We start from the raw sequence: 16,949 nt of genomic DNA on the forward strand, positions 1-16,949 counted from the left end.
TTTTTAGTTTTGTTGTACCTGTTTATTAAACAAAAGTATGATTATTGTTTACATAAATAAGTTTAATACTGAATTAATTACAACATCATTAACTTAAATTATGACATAGAAAGGCTTATTTTCTTCTTCTTTTTATCGATTCTTAACAATAAATACATCTGGACGAAGAAAAGGAATTAATTTTCCTCACCTAATCTGGAATATAAGTGGAATATGAAACGTTATGAGAATTCCATATTTCCAATGTTTCAAAACAATTAATTGATATCTGCGCATTACTATGCGTTAAAATTTGGCAATTACCATTTTTATCATAACTTTTTAAATTATTTATATTGATTTAATGGCTTGTAATAGACAGCATAGGAATGGTTAAAACATTTTGGAAATTACCAATGGATTTAAGGCAGCATGAATGAAGAACTGATACACACTTCTCAATAAGGACGTCTGTAAAAAATAAGTCAGTCATATTCACAAAGTTCAATATTCACACAGCATTCTTCAATGTAACAGTTCCATTCACTGTATTGACTGGCATAATTTTTTGTCTCAGCTTTCCATCCAAAAATGCTTTATTTAATTCCGTGAAAGGTGACTCGAAGATTAAAACTAACACCAAAGCTGTGAAGAAGCTGAGGAACATATTATTGAAAAATAGGAAGATCTGGAAAGCAGACAAAATAAGAATAGTTAAATATGATATACAAGATTCGGAAAAAAAACACCTCTATACTGACTCTATGTAAACAATTTTTCTTTCAGCAGTACATATTTGAGAACATATTACATGGCAAATATGTTGTCACAGTTTGAAAATTCATGTTTGAAACTTTTGGAAGTGGTATCCAATTTGCTCCTATAAAAGTTGCATCGACCAACATTAGTGTAGGTAGTTAAAAACTTCTTTTCTTTTAATACAACTAAAATTAAAAAAGCATTCGAATATAAATGTTGCAATCCTGTAAACTTGTTTATAAAATTGCTAATATTAAAGCTAATAAGCAGTTATTAATTTCCTCTTTCAGGTCCTAAGCATTCGTTACCTTGCCAAATGCTGTAAAATCGTAAATTTGGCGAATAAAAATGTGTTTCGTCGAATGATTTTTTCCACTGGAAAGAAAAAAATATATTTAACTCGATCCTCAAAATTACGTCTAAATGAATTTTTTAAAACAAATAAGAAATTTTTATTCAATTACAGTAATTTTCTGTATTGTTGATACATTTACAATACGATTGCAGTAATTGGTACGATTACAGTAATTGATACGATTACTGTAATTTTCTGTATTGATCCATAACCGATTAGAATTGGGTCCAAATAATATTCGCCTGAAACAAACTACCGAAAAACATTTTCCTATGGGGAAAAAAATATTTATCATAAAATATTGAAATAAAGATTTGCATTTGGTGAAGACTTGTGATAGTTGTCTAATTTACTGGCAAATAATTTGAAATCCTTAGCTCGGGCCCTCTTCTTTGCACTTTGATTGATTCGAATTTTATATGGGTGAATCAGACATCATTTTAAAAAATTTCAAGCAATTCAAAAAGTAATATTTATGTCAGATAATAGATTGTAATATTTATGTCGCATAATAGATCGTAATATTTATGTCTGATAATTGATTGTAATATTTATATCAGATTCAAATCATCATATGAAATGCAACATTATTGTACTCATATCGGGGAGAAACTGCTAAAGAGTAGGCGTAATTATATTCATTCTGCAAGTTTTACTATTGAATTCGCTACCAATTTACTAAATGTTAGTTGAACGGCGAACAGTTTGATTCCCTGAAGTAAAGTCATGTTGAGCCTGTTAAAAAGTTGGCAAAAGTAACCGAAAACCTGCAAATTTTAGTTCGCAGTTTTCAACCATTTTTTAAAATATTTTGTCGAATTCGGATCAATTGGCATCTCTGTTGGTCGATGTAAATTTTATAAAGGTAAAAAGGACCCCACTTTTAAAACCTCCAAGTATGACAGCATGATCTTTCAAACTGTGTCAACAGTTTAAAATCTTCCAAAACATTAACTTCTAAAAGAATGATTGTTTACATAGAGTTATTATAGAAGTCTTTCTATATTTTTGTCCTACCCCTAGCACTAACACTTTTCAAAATGCGAGTCGAAACACAATAATAGCATTACAAGTCACTAAAGTGCTATCAATTGTGCAAAGATGAGAAAGATAAGGAAAATCAAATATAGTTTGTTTACGGTAAGAACTCCTCCTTGCACAAAATCTGAGGCTGTGTGCTGCTATGGGAACAAGAACAGCGCATTTCAAGGAGGGTAGCTTCTCCTCAATTTAAGGCTAACACAATAGACTGAAGAAAAAGATTCTATTTCTCTCTCTCGAGCCAAAACCTGTGCTAAACAATGACCCCACATCCCTACTTGAAATAGTTATACCTCGTTGCCATAGTCATCGCCACGGGTCCAGACGAATGGCTAGGAGAGTTCGTAGTTTAGACAAACTATCACTTAGAACTGATCTGTGGTTGCGCAGGGTATAGAGCGATCGCCTTCCAAAAAAGTGTGCCGGGTTTGATTCACAGCGATGGCTGGTAGATGCGAATTCTGAAATCTGCACGCACCGACCACAGTGTTGGCGTAAAAATATCCTCAGAAGTAAATGGGTTAGAATCCCCTCTCTGTCATGCTAATCGTGGAAGGTTTTTGTGGTTTTCCTCTCCATGTAACGCAAATGCAGGCTAGTTCCATCAAAAAGTCTTTCACGAAGGCACATTTCTCGTAATGCTTGATCCAGTCCACTTGTCTTCTGGACTGGGTAAAAATTTACAAGGCTGCGGAATTGAACATTAGTTGTCTTAAACCCAGAAATTAGGCTCGCTGTTCAATGACGGTTATAAAATAAAATAACTTTTATTTTTTAACTGTCACTTATTAACCGTCATTTTTTATCCATCATTTATTTAATAACTTAATTTTTTTTCTTCAGAAAAATGGCATAATTCACGAAGTAAACTTGTCTTTACGATTTTCAACAAGTAACGTTATCTAATTGTTTTAATTATATTAATCTTTTTAGAAACTTATTCCTGACTATTCAATTCAGCAGTTTTAGAAAGAGATGCATCCTGTCGTGGTTAAAATTTTTACGTAATAAAATTTGAAGGAATACATCTGGAATAACATCATTTTATTACACTTAATAATCGTTTATGAAGTTAAATTTTCATATTCTGTGATTTAGTTAAAATCTGTACTGTGATAATTTTTTTAAAACTGTCGTATAACTGCCGACACAAATTTGAGTTTATGACTACCAATGTTCAACTCCATTCAAATTGTAATTTTGAACCCAAAACAGAAAACTCCTGTATCAAGCATAGAGGCAAAGTAGGGTTATCCACTCCTTCGTCTAAGTTTATAATTAATAAGGGTTAGAATGGGGCAATTTAACACTAGGTTTACGGACGTTTCTCTTATACCTATCTCTACGAACACGGGTCAATTTGACGCATGAAGGAATACATATATCAGCACTTACAGAGAAGCCACAACTTGTTTCCCCGACAGCAAATATATATTTTTAAGTGGTAGTTTATCAATTGTGATTCTTGGTCTAATAAATTCAATTTAGTAGATTTTTATCCACCACTATTTCGAAATAATTCGTAGGCTTATACAATTCACCTCTACATATGTGCAAAATTTACTTAGTAGCTATTTACCGTTCTTTTAATATTATTTTGGAGTGTCCGGAGCAGTTGGCGTCTCTGCACTTAGAAAGCAATGTAATTATATACTATAAGGAAAAAAATGAAACTATGATATACTTATTTATGAAATTATCTAGTATTTCATTTTTCAATACTCAAACTAAGCAACTGACACCTTCAAAATAAATCCCCGAAGAAAAAAGGTGATTTGGGTGGCCAAGGAATTGGACCTCCTCTCCCAATCCATCTTCCTGGAATATGGTCATTCAAAGAACTACGAACGATGATACACCAATGAAGTGGTGCACCATCTTGTTGCAAAAAGACCTGTGGCTGAAGCTCTTCTAGTTGTGGAAATACGAAGGTATATGTGGTCGTAGTTCTTTGAATGACTATTTTCCAGGAAGATGGATTGGGCGAGGAAGTCCAATTCCTTGGCCACCCAGATCACCTGATATAACGCCGCTGACTTTGTTCTTCGGGGATTTATAAAGGACAATGTTTACAGGAGGATCGTGTCGAGCATTGATGACCTAAAAGCCTGAATTACAACCGCAATAGCCTCTGTGGATGCCTACATGCCCACGTGGAAGTTCATTGACAAGGGTCATGAAACATTTTGAGTCTATCTAACCATTTATGTTATAAATTTTAATCTGTCTTTATTATTTTATGAGTTATTATAACATCAAAATGGATCCGGGACTTTATTAACTCCCTGTATATAAATTAGATCGTGATATATAATTTTTAAAATAGTTTTATAAATATAGTGGTATTAAAAAAGGAAAAGCTTTTAACTTCTTATGCTCATTTAATTCAATGCAAATTTTCTTGAATAAAAATGACATTATTCCTAAAAACTTCAAGCATGATTTCAAATTGTGCCAACAATTTTACCACACCAAATCTTACAAAACATTTGCTTCTAAAAGAAAGATTATTCACATAGAGTTTTTCCATAACTTTATACAATCCCTAAAACTTTTTGATCTTGCTACTTTATCAAATATAGAATAACTACATCTAAAGAAATTGTTATAGATACAGAAAATATTTTTGTAGTGGTAGCAATCAAATGTTATGCATTAAAATTTTTATTAATCAGAATTATAAAAATTTATTCTATCACTAATTATAAACTGTTGAAATAGATGCAGAGATGCCAACTTGCTCCGGACAGCGAATAGATATTATCGAGTGGTACTTTATTAATTGTAATTCTTTGTTTAATAAATTCAATTTATTACATTGTTATCTACCACTATTTCTAAATGCTTCGCAGACTTATATATTCACCACTCAGAGATGCCAACTTGCAACGGACAGAAAATATATATTTTAAAGTGGTAGTTTATTAATTGTGATTCATGGTTTAGTAAATTCAATTTAGTTGATTTTTATCCACCACTATTTCTAAATAATTCGTAGGCTTATGTCATTCAACAATTTTTAGTACTTTTGTCATGCAATACCTTTTAAAATGCAAGCAAAAATAGTCAAATATTTGCAAAATTTACTTTGTAGTTACTTACCGTTTTTTAAATTATGTTGGCGTGTCCGGAGCAGTTGGCATCTATGCTTTATTATAGCTAAGTCATGTAAAAACCTGTTTAAAAGTAAGCAGAATTTCTCAAATATTTTCAAATTTTAGTTTGTAGTTATTTACCGTTTTTAAAATTATTTTGGCTTGTCCGGAGCAGTTGCCATCTCTGTAGATGTAAAGAGCATATATTACATTTAGTAATAGCATATTCGATTTATTGCACTCATGTAATGAAGCGTATAAGAGCAAAGCATTTAACATAAAGAAAGTCAAGCAAAAACGTAGCTATCTTCTTAAGATTTAGTAAAACAGTTTTCCCTGGGTCTGGAATTTCTTTTTAAGTCGTAGCAAATGCGAGATATATCTAGATGTTTTAAGCCATCAATAAATATTTAATTTAAAGAAAATATATAAGGATGCGAAAAATAACTCTGGTATTTTTTCATAATTCACAAATGAAAAATCAATTTAAGCATTTTTTAGTAATCTTGAAAATCTTAGCTACCACTCATTTATTTTTTCAAGGTCGTGGGAAAACTGTAAATTGTTTATAAGAAATTCAATTTGTTTTCAGAGTTTCTGCTTTTCTTTCCCTCCTATTGAGAAAAATAAATTAACGATAACAGCAATTGTTGGAGAGTATGTTGTTATGAAAGTTCTGACTTAACACATTTTCATTTTTCCAGGTTGTAGCACCCTTATGATGGAAGATAACCACATTCTTTAACCACATAGTAAAAGTAATCGGAAAATTAGATGATTCACAAATAGATAGTTTCTATATTTGGAAGGATATTGTATTTTAGGAGCTTTATTTGACATATATTTTTAAGGATTTTATTTATTTATTAGTCTTTTTTGTACAAGATCTTACCATAGCCCGGTGTCCTAAAAGCATTGGCTGCCTTACGGACCCATAATAAATATACATTAGACCATAATTAATGAGGTACACCATGTAAGTCAATCTTCCGAATGGTACAAAGCCTTCCCAACTCAGAATACTATTGATGATTCCTGAAAAATAAAAGTAAAAACGATTATTACATCTTGAGTAATAATCGCTTCATCTTGAGATAGCTTTTTTTTTTCAACAGTCAGTTCTATTTTGCTAAAAACAGTTGAAATTGCCATCACAAAAGGCTGATTGTTAGCATTTACATACCTCACAATTTTTAATCCTTTCAAGATTGATTTGTTAGCATTTACATACCTGCCAACTTTTAATCCTGTCGAGGCTGATTTTTCCAGGTGGTAGTAAAATGGAAATTGAATTAAGATTTTAGACAGAAAAAAAAACCCGTTTTATTTTGAGAAATCTTAAGCAAGCAACCATGATCTTTTTCGTTATCTAAATAAACTGGGCACCTGGGCCGCGAAGCGGCCCCTATCCCATTCATCATTATATTACATAAAGTAAGGTAAAATACATTGATTTGGCAAGCATTGTGGTAGCCATAAATAATCAAGCCGTTTGCTTGTGAAATAATAAAACAATGAAAAAATTCAATATGACAAATTGGTGTTTTTTCATAACACTAGAAATATTGATTGTAGACTTAAAATAAAAATAAAGATAAAACAAGATTTGATATGTACAATAATTGATTTTTGAAAAATGAAAGACGTAATTGATGAATATAGATAAATCATACCTTGATACATGATAAAATAACATATTTGGAGAAAATGCAGTAAATATATTTTATCAGAGAAATATTGCTCATTAAATACAATAGAATTTACAAAGGAATTCAACGTGCATAAGTTGATAAATATGTATGCATAAATTGGCTATATTATCAGAAAATAAATCTTAATGTAATTTAATTTAACGTAAGTAAAAGTCTGCTGTGAAAAGTTCGGTGAATTTAACTTGAGAGTCTTGAAAATAAAAATAGAACTCACTGGGATTGAAATGTTTCCCCGATGATCCCCCGCAAAAGACGGAACACTTCTTCATTTTTGAGCAATTCCTGTAATTCTTCGATTAATGATACTAATCGGTGAGCAAGTTTAGGCGTCGAATTTGATGTTGCTCGAGGGCTCCTTCTGCTGTGGCGTGTCTCGCACCCAGTACACTCTAAAAACTGTGCCTCTGATTTCAGAGGCACATTTGGATCGTTTGTGCCTCTGAATTTTAAGGGCACAACGTGCCTTTAAAAATGAAAGGCACAATGTACCTCTGATTTCAGAGGCACATTTGGATCGTTTGTGCCTCTGAATTTTAAGGACACAACGTGCCTTTAAAAATGAAAGGCACAATGTACCTCTGATTTCAGAGGCACATTTGGATCGTTTGTGCCTCTTAATTTTAAGGGCACAACGTACCTTTAAAAATGAAAGGCACAATGTACCTCTGATTTCAGAGGCAAAATCAGATGTACCTCTTAACTTGAAAGGTACATTGTACCTTACATTTTGCTTTTATGTACCGCTCATTGAAATAAGCATTTAGTGGTACCAAAACCTGTTATTAACCAGATTTGAACACATTTTTTTTTAACCCAAATGTAATTTACTAGCACTTCATATTAAAAGGGGTTTACACTATTACCAAGATATTAATTAATTCTTAATGAAAAATATTTCTCAATTCTTTGAATATTGGCCACTTGAAAGTGATCATTTCAAGGAATTCCATCTAAGGCTTTTTCATAGGCAATTATAAAATATGTAAATTTATACCATTTCTTTAATTATGTAGCGTTTAATGATACTTCAACAACTACAATGATGCTTTTCTAATCAGATATAGGTACAAAAAGATAATATTTATTTATGTTAAGCCAAGTCAATATAATTCATGGATTTTTTTTCCAAAAAGCATCCTCAAAAAGGAAATTTCTTATAAATTTAGAATTTTTTTTTAAATATTTAGAGATTTAATAAAATAGCTTTAAAAGGATCAAAATGAAACACTAAATATCATGAAATCTAATATCTTTTATTTTCACACATAAAGAACAATTTTACATAATTTAGTAACAGTTGCACAAATATGGAAAAACATAGAACTTTCACAATATTTTAAAATTATAGATGTTGATTTTGAACAATTTGTATATTTTATAACATCAAATATGCTTAATCAAATGACTTTGCAAGTGTAAAATCAAAGATTTCTTTCTATTGAAATGAATTTTTTTAAAAGCCCGATTTTGGCGAAGCATCCCCACTAAAAAGAATCTTAAGAATTTCTTAAAAAAAATTCTTAAGAATATCTTAAGTTATTTGGCCCACTCATTCTTAAGATTTTCTTAAAAATATTTTCCGAAGAAAATCTTCAAAATATAATCTTAAGATTTAGGTTTACGTGGGCCAAATAACTTAAGATATTCTTAAGAATAGAATCTGAAGAAAATCTTCAGAATAGAATCTGAAGAAAATCTTCAAAATAGAATCTGAAGAAAATCTTCAAAGTATAATCTGAAGATATCTTATCTTTAAAATATAGGTTTATGTGAACTAAATAATTTAAGATATTTAACATACGTTTTATTTTAGATTTTCTAGAGAATAAATCATAATCATATTTTAGATATTAAATTGTTTTAAAAATTTTTTTTTCAAAATATGAGCAAAATTGCTTAAGAAATTCTAAAAAGATTTTACAGACATTTTTCTGATTTTTAACTTATAAGTCTGATAAATTTAAAAATAATAGTCAAATTTATTATATTCTTTAAGAGCTATTTTTATTTAATGAGCCTTCATTTAATCAAGATCTATTGCCCAAAATAATTTTTAAATCAACAATTAGGTCTAATATTATTCCAGATAAACATGCATTAACAATGAATAAAATACTTTGACTAATTTATTTAAATAAGTGTTAGTACAAAGGCATATTATTCAAATTAACTCATGTACTCTTCATTGTAATTTAGTACCTTTCACTTAAATAATAAAAAAGAATTTATTTACCTTCTTTAGTACTAATAAAAATATTGTTCTATATTACATTTTGTAAAAACAAGATTTATTTGAATCAGTCTGTGGATGATCTATAAAGCGGATGATCAGTTTGTAGAAAATTTAAATTTTACTATCCGGCAGGTAAAATATACTTCTAAGAATAAATATTAAAACTAAGAAATTTTTTTATCAAAATACAAATTGCAGAATAGGCATGTATTTTGTATGTATTTAAAACAGAAACTCAAAAACCACAAGTTTTAAGCTTCTATTGCCTGAACCCAATTTTAAGACTATCGTTTATTAAATGACCAAATATTTCTTTCCTTCTTCACATAAAATATTTTCAAAACAATTACTTATCTTCTTTGATCAGTATAATCTTACCTGCCAGTGAATTTAATATTACATATCTAATTATAATAAGAGCAATTATTTGCATTTTAAGTCATCATGCTAAGAAAGCTAGTTAAATAAACAATTTCTCTGATAAGAAAAGAAATTAATACAAAAGCCATCTAAAAATAAAATAAATAATCATGTATTACTTACTGTAAGCAATAGATACATCAATCAACACCATAAATTAAAGGTTACTCATGTATTTTTGATAAATTGACTTATTACCCTTCATTAAACAACTTGCAAAGTTCAAAAATGGAAGAAAATGTAAATGTTTTTCTTTTCCTCTTTAAATCTTATGTTACTTTGGTGCGCCCCACGGAGGTGTTATTCATGCCACCTAGTGTCTGAACGGAAGCATATGTATGTGTTATTGATAAGAACTGTTTATTTGAAGCCTCAGCAACCAACTTATTGACATATATAATCACTCCAAAATTTATTGTTGTTTCAATGGAGGGGGGGGGGTTCCATTGTGTTTGGTATAGAATTCTGGTAATAAAAAGTTTCAATATTAAAGAATGAAAAAAAAATGACAAAACAATCTTAAAGTATACCATAGGCTTTAAATTATTATACTCACAAATGGTATACCGGTTTACAAAATTTTTTATCCATAAAAATCCTGCGCTAAGCATTTGTCATCTAACCAAATACGATCAAACTGCAAATTTGGCAAAATTTTTTATTTTGAGGAAAGTATTGACGAAAACTGTTTTCAAACAATAAGCAAAATACAGATTATTTTAGCAGAAAATATATTTTTTCATGACAATAATATATGCACTAACTTAATAACACAGAACATAGTGTCGATTCAGGTTTATCATTATATTACTGCACTAATCTAATACGTTGTCAAAAATAAACCTCAACCTATGTCTATTTCCTCCCCTCAAACACGATAAAACATCTGCATTTTTCAATCTCTCCCCCATTCATTACACATTTACTCCTCCCCAACAGCAAAATGACTAAATTTGTATTTGCATTTTCATAAAATAATTAATTTATAATAAATTTGTATTATGCTTAAAAGTTTCCTACGAAAAAAATCAATCAAAAAAAATTTCTAAAATTTTCCTTTGGCTAAGAATTTTAAAATCTGGCAAATAATTTGAAATCCTTAGCATTGGCTATGTATATATAAATAGTAATATCATAATTAAAGGTCAATAAAGAAAAAGAGTAGGTAAACAAAGAAAACACAACACCGGAAGCAAAATTCAAATGGTAATCATACTTAATACAATGACTAATTAACCAGTGAGAATAGTCTAAACGAAATTTACAAAAATTATAGTTCAAAATAAAACAAAATTAAATAAAATGAGCACTATTATGAGAAAATAAAACATCATAGTAAAAGGTGATAAGATACAGGTAAATTTGCTATACAGAGTGAAACGACTTTAAGTCCATTTTACTTGAACGACGTAAGACGTTTCGCGAGATTCAATGAGATGAATTGAGTTCAAATTGTGCAAGCATTTTCCATTCCGTTCGCACTGACCACAGTGTTGACGTAAAATACACTCAGAGGTAGATGGATCATGAGTTTGAGTCCCTTGGACGCCAGACTAACAGTGATAAGTTTGAGTGGTTTTCCTCTCCATGTAACTCAAATGCGAGTATTTTCATGCATTCAGCTCGGCTAGAACATTTAAAACAGGACTTATTAATGTAAGAGTATTTTATTTGAATAAGTTGTTAAAAGTTTCTATCACAATGTACACAAATACATTCATGAAGATTTTATTACATTAAGAATAGGTTTAGCCAAATTAATTTTTATATATAATATTATTGATAATTTAATATTATTGAACTAATTTAACACGTTGAATGCCACAGGGGTCACCGATGAACGGCGAAGCCTAGATTATTCGAACAAATTTTTAATGCTCTAATTTTTTTTATATTATTACTAAAATGGTTTGAAGAAATTAATGTAATACATACTGAAAAAATCCTTTTGGCCATAAAAATTAAAGCCATGTAAAATTAGTGTGGCATTCAACATGTTAAATTTAAAAAAAATGTAAATCTGTCTAAGCTTAAATACATAAGGAAGTATAAGGATTTTTTTTAACACATAACAATATTGGAGTAAACAAAGAAAATACAAATGTAAATCGAAAAGTAATTATTTATAAAAATATTTAATAATTAAAAACATTTTTCTGCATTTACTGGAACACAGTCAAGACAGAAAGTAACAACAAAAAAAAAAACTATTAAACATTTAGTTACACTAATAATATAAATTTAGATTACACAAACATTTCATTGCCTTTCAGAGAGCAAAAAAAAAAAAAAAAAAAAAAAAAAATTCACTGTATCAAATTTATACACATATCTTTACCTTACAATCAATATATTTTCTTTCTAAATATTGTTATCAAAATTGCTTAGCTTCATATTCTTTTTACTACAGTTCAGGAAAAGCATTAGTTATAGATTAATGAAAGTTTTTTGATAATGCATTTCTAAGTAACACAGGTAAGGTAGCAATAACAATAAAATAAATAAAGGTTTCTTAAAAATTATTATCACTGACGCTGAATTAGAAAGTTTTACTAGGTAGCTTTTCGTGGTAGGAAAACACGAAGTATAAAGTGTTGAGCATTGAATATGAAGTACCAAATATTTTTTTAATAAAGTATTCAGTAGGGGAGAGTGGGGTCAATTGTAACATTTTTTACTTAACTATTTTTAACTAACAAAAAATCAGATATATTATTAGTATTAATTGACAGACGAGTAAAGTAGACTATCCTCTACTAGAAAAAAAAATAAATACCTGATTTTAAATATTTTTATATTAGTTATTAACTATTTTTGACAGTCGTCCAGTTGTTACAATTGTCCCCACTTACGGGGTCAATTGTAACAGTTCATAAATTCAACTAAAACATAGTTAATTATACATATTATCATAGTTGTGATATATTTTTTTATTGATCAAAATAGTAGTGATATTTTAGGAGTAAAAATAATAATGAGCAGAAACCTAAAGGGTTAAACTTTTAATTTTAAGGGGTTAAAAACTTTAATTTATGCTGTAAAAGGTGACAAATAAAATAATGCACATGCAACATAATATAAATGATATAGGAAACTATTGGTGGTTCTTAAAGAGTTAAGTAATGGTTTGTAAACATAAGATTATTTATTTTCAGCTGTTACAATCGTCCCTTTACTTGTCGTTACAATCGTCCCCAAGACGCCATTTCAGCTTCATTTGTTAAAAACAATGCTAGTTAATTAACAAAACTAATCTTTTTTTTATTGAAATGTTAATTAAGGTGTCCACTTACATATTCGGTTAATAATTTTTTTTGTCTAAACAAAATCATTTTGTTACAATATAATATTCTAATACCAAAAAAAGTACTTGCGTGGCGTGAAAATATCTTTTGCGATGTAACTCTTTCAAAAGTACATAAAAATGGTTGCCATCAGGGGTGTACATGTAGATTTATTAAATACACCCTGTACGCCACCTAGGAACCAAATATAGAACCCGACACTCGAAATTTTAGCTCTGCTACAATCGTACCCTGTTACAATTGACCCCACTCTCCCCTATATAACGATAAAGCATTAAGAATCTATCTTAAAAAATGCCAGTGGCACAACAGCGATTCTGCATATCTAATCAATTTGTGATCCAATGAATGTTATGGAAATAATTTTTTTTATTTTTTATTTATAGTTATTGATAACAAAATTCTGTGAATTATACTGCTCTAGTTAACAATACTTTAATATTTTTTATAAAGTTCAAGCTGTTAAGTACTTTTCATCATATTATTTTAAAGAAAGAGCAAGGTACTCATCACTCAACCATGACCAAAAATCCTATTTCTAGGGCTTTACTTTTTAACGGCCATGGTTAAAATGCCATGTAATTTTGATACTGGTTAGATAAAGTGGACTCCGCTTGAGCTAGCTCGTTTGAATCTTCTGCACGATAACCAATGAGAGAACTTTCAGTTGTGGCAGTGTTTATATGCTAAGTATACACGTCAGTTGTTTTATACATTGCCAGAATCAAACTCATTACCGTAGTTCTCTAATAAGCAGTGTGAAAGATATTTTAACCTGCTGTGCCACAAGAGCACCCTGGATCAAGCTATTAATCCTTTTTAAAAATCAAATAAATTAAATTTCAATTTGAAATGTTACGATTTTATAATTATACATCCCATGTTATCTATTTTGAGTCATAAATTCAAAACTAAAATTTGAAATTATAAACTTAAAGCTGTGATGTTAGAATAAAACATTTTTAAACATTACTTTTTCAAAATAAATAATAACTAATTAAAAATCTATAAGTCATTAGAAGATTGTTTTTTTCTTTCATGCTTACACCATATTTAAAATATAAATAAAGCATAATCTTATTTTTTTTCTTCAGGTTTATATCAACTGTAAGTTTAATAACAGTTTGAAACAATTATAATTATGTATCAATGTCAATTGTTTTTGAAAATAGCTAATGATTGAAAGTATACTTTTCATAATTATAATAAAAATTCGAAAACATTCTTCGTTGTTTTTTAAATTATTCAATCATTCTGTGATAGCTCTCGAATATAAACTAAGATAAACAAAAAAGCAAATTGGTATTTCAAATAAAAATGATTTCTTATTCATAGCAATCGCCACATTGAAAACCTCATACATAATTATAATCAAACACTACAGAACAAAAATAGGGCACTTTAAAAACATTCCTCTTAATATTATAATGATAAAACATAAATGATACAACTACAACAGAAATGTAAACATCGTAACTAGGGTTAGCTCTCTCGCTTAAACATTTTTATAAGATTTGTAGCATTAATAAAAATTGAAATGTATTAATAAAAAAAATGCCATCGTTAATTGGGAATAAATATAAAAATAAGATATAAGTTTTAAACTTACCAAATTCAAGCATTTTTATAACATCAATCGAACACATTCGTAGACAACTGCTTCCATCGGTGGCGTGGTTTTTCACTGATGTGCGCATGCGCTTATTCTCCGCTACATGATCGTACCGAAGAAAAAGAAATGAAAGGCACAAACGAATTTGAGAGGCACAAAAGAAGCGGGAAAATCTTTTCGTACCGCGCATTGACTGGCGTTTGCTTTGGTGCCTTTAATTTCTCGTCGTGCCTCTCATTTTTAAAGGCACATTAGTTATGTGCCTCTTACGCGAGAAAATACACGGTACATTTAGCTTGTGCCTCTGAAATCAGAGGTACAGTTTTTAGAGTGTATAGTTGGCCGTGTAACAATTACAGCATTTTGGAGGTGTTGTTCTGTCTTTGTTGCATTGATATGACCTGTGGTTTTAAACACATTTTACACACCTTGCAGGTGCATTGCAATGGCTTTGCGTATGTCCATAATTTTGGCAGTTGTAACATTGTAAAGGTCCTCGATATCGTTCGATTTTGATCGGGATCTGCTGTATGTTGTTGACTTCGAATACTCTATGGTGATTCGCAGTTGATGTTAGGATTATGAGAAAAAGTGGAAGGAGCCGATAGGCCTCTCCCATTCTCTTCTTAAACTGCACTATTTTAAGGGTTTCAATATTGTTTTTCTGTATTGATGGCATCTGTATCAAAGTTCCCCAGCAGGCCCCGGACCAAAGCCTTAATAAATCTGGCTTGTAGTGTTATTTCAGGTTTGCTGGGCGAATCTCGTTCTTTGTCGGTATCCTCCTTAGGTTTTGTTGTCGGCAAGATAGTGACGTCATCTGTTGAGTTATGTTGACTAGAAGGACAGCTGTTTGTAGACATGAGTGTAGAATTATCTTCAATTATTTTGACTGCATTTTGCTTTTTCTTCTTCTTTTTTCTTTTCTTTGCTGGTGGTTCTGTATTATTGTTAATATTGATGTCCGTGTCAGTTTCTGTATTCGGGTTTTCATCTTTATTTTCCATGGTTATGTCTTCAGTGCTTGGATTAGTTTCAGTCATTATTGATTCGACTTGAATCGATTTTTTGTTCATCTCCTTGTTTTCTTCTGCTTGCAAGTTTTTCCTCTTCCATCTGACGTGATAAGCTGCATTTGTCAGTTTTAGGAAGTATGAGTATTCATAGTCTCCAGGGTAACTTGATCTTATTTGAATGAGCAGTTTGCTAAGTAATTTAACTAAACGAATCAGCTCCTCTGTATCAAACTGAGTGTAAAACTGTACAAGATCATCAATATGTTCATGTTCAACTGGTGGAATATATCTTTTTGAAATCCCACAGGTAGCAATGATTTCTCCTAATAACATGGATTCTTTGCAATGCGACGGTGAATTACGAGCACAGAGTGAGACCTTTGCACCACGAGCTGTTTTACGATACGGCATGATTTGAAAAAACAAAATGGTGGGCTCAAAATCCAGACATCAAAATGGTCAGTTTTCAGTATTGTCTTTCCCGACTCAGGAACCTGACGAGATCAAAATCTGTATCACTCACCTTGTTTGTAACGTTCAGGATAGTCAGCATCAATTCAGCATGACCGGCATCGCAAGGGAGAGGAGTAGAGCATGACAAGCATCAGTCCATCATCCTAGACCAGCATGACATCAGCGTCGGACGTTGTCCTAAAGCATTTTTATTTTACCGACGACATGACCATGAAACCTTCTAAACAACCATGAAAGTATCACATATATGCTTTATTTTTTTTAAGAACATTGGTGATCAGAAACATAAAAATTTAAGTTTATAAATGTAAGGATAGCATACATTTACTACCACTTTAAATAAAAAAATAAAATTTGACGCAAAATGCGTAAAAGTTAGCAGCTAAGCATTTATTTATATGATAATACTATTGTGACGTGCGAAAAAGGAACGAGTTGGTATTTTAATCAACTCTTTTTTGTGAATCGATTCATCAAGTTCGTTTTTTAAAAATAATCTATTATTTTTTTCTTTTTGTCAATATTTGGTATTCTACACTGTATCAGCTTATTCAGAGCTACTTCCACACCCTAGAGTACAAGGTCTAGATTAATGGTTCCAAATTGGTGTTCCGTAAAGCCCTATGGTTCCGTGGGAAAGTTACAGCGGTTACACGAGATAGTACTTTTATAGCCACCCAACTAGAACATTCAGCTTCTGCACCCTAGAGTACGAGGGTCTAAAAAAACGGTTCCCAAATGATAATCCGTGGAAACATAGGGTTCCGTTAAGAGCTACAGAGGTTCCACGAGTTAGTACTTTTTATAGTCAGTGATGAATTTCAAATCCTCAGATTGTATTTAGATACAATCCATAATTTATTTAACATTTCGGTTACTTTTAAGAAATTAATTTTGAGAAAATGCCAATAAAATAGAAATGACATTTTTCAAAAGAAAATATAATAT

General features: G+C 30.3%; 1 protein-coding gene and 1 long non-coding RNA gene across 2 annotated transcripts in view; both read right to left on the minus strand.

Moving 5' to 3' along the window:
- The window catches only part of LOC107447194 (nose resistant to fluoxetine protein 6), an 88,061-nt gene continuing 71,112 nt past the window's right edge, over nt 1–16,949 (minus strand). Inside the window, exons 15-16 of the mRNA XM_087159095.1 lie at nt 6,122–6,264; nt 1–667 (exon numbers count right to left, since the gene is read on the minus strand). Of these exons, the coding sequence (XP_087015221.1) occupies nt 491–667; nt 6,122–6,264 (320 nt within the window). The 3' untranslated portion in view covers nt 1–490. The remainder of the gene's footprint in view (nt 668–6,121; nt 6,265–16,949) is intronic.
- LOC147813747 (uncharacterized) lies at nt 9,521–14,590 on the minus strand. The gene is made up of 2 exons (XR_015432501.1): nt 14,509–14,590; nt 9,521–11,221 (listed from the first exon to the last, which is right to left on the minus strand). It is a non-coding gene; the product is annotated as an uncharacterized LOC147813747 (long non-coding RNA).

This window comes from Parasteatoda tepidariorum, chromosome 3, assembly GCF_982258835.1.
Source record: "Parasteatoda tepidariorum strain Cologne lab strain chromosome 3, Ptep-v5.0, whole genome shotgun sequence".
Classification (NCBI taxonomy): Eukaryota; Metazoa; Arthropoda; class Arachnida; order Araneae; family Theridiidae; genus Parasteatoda; species Parasteatoda tepidariorum.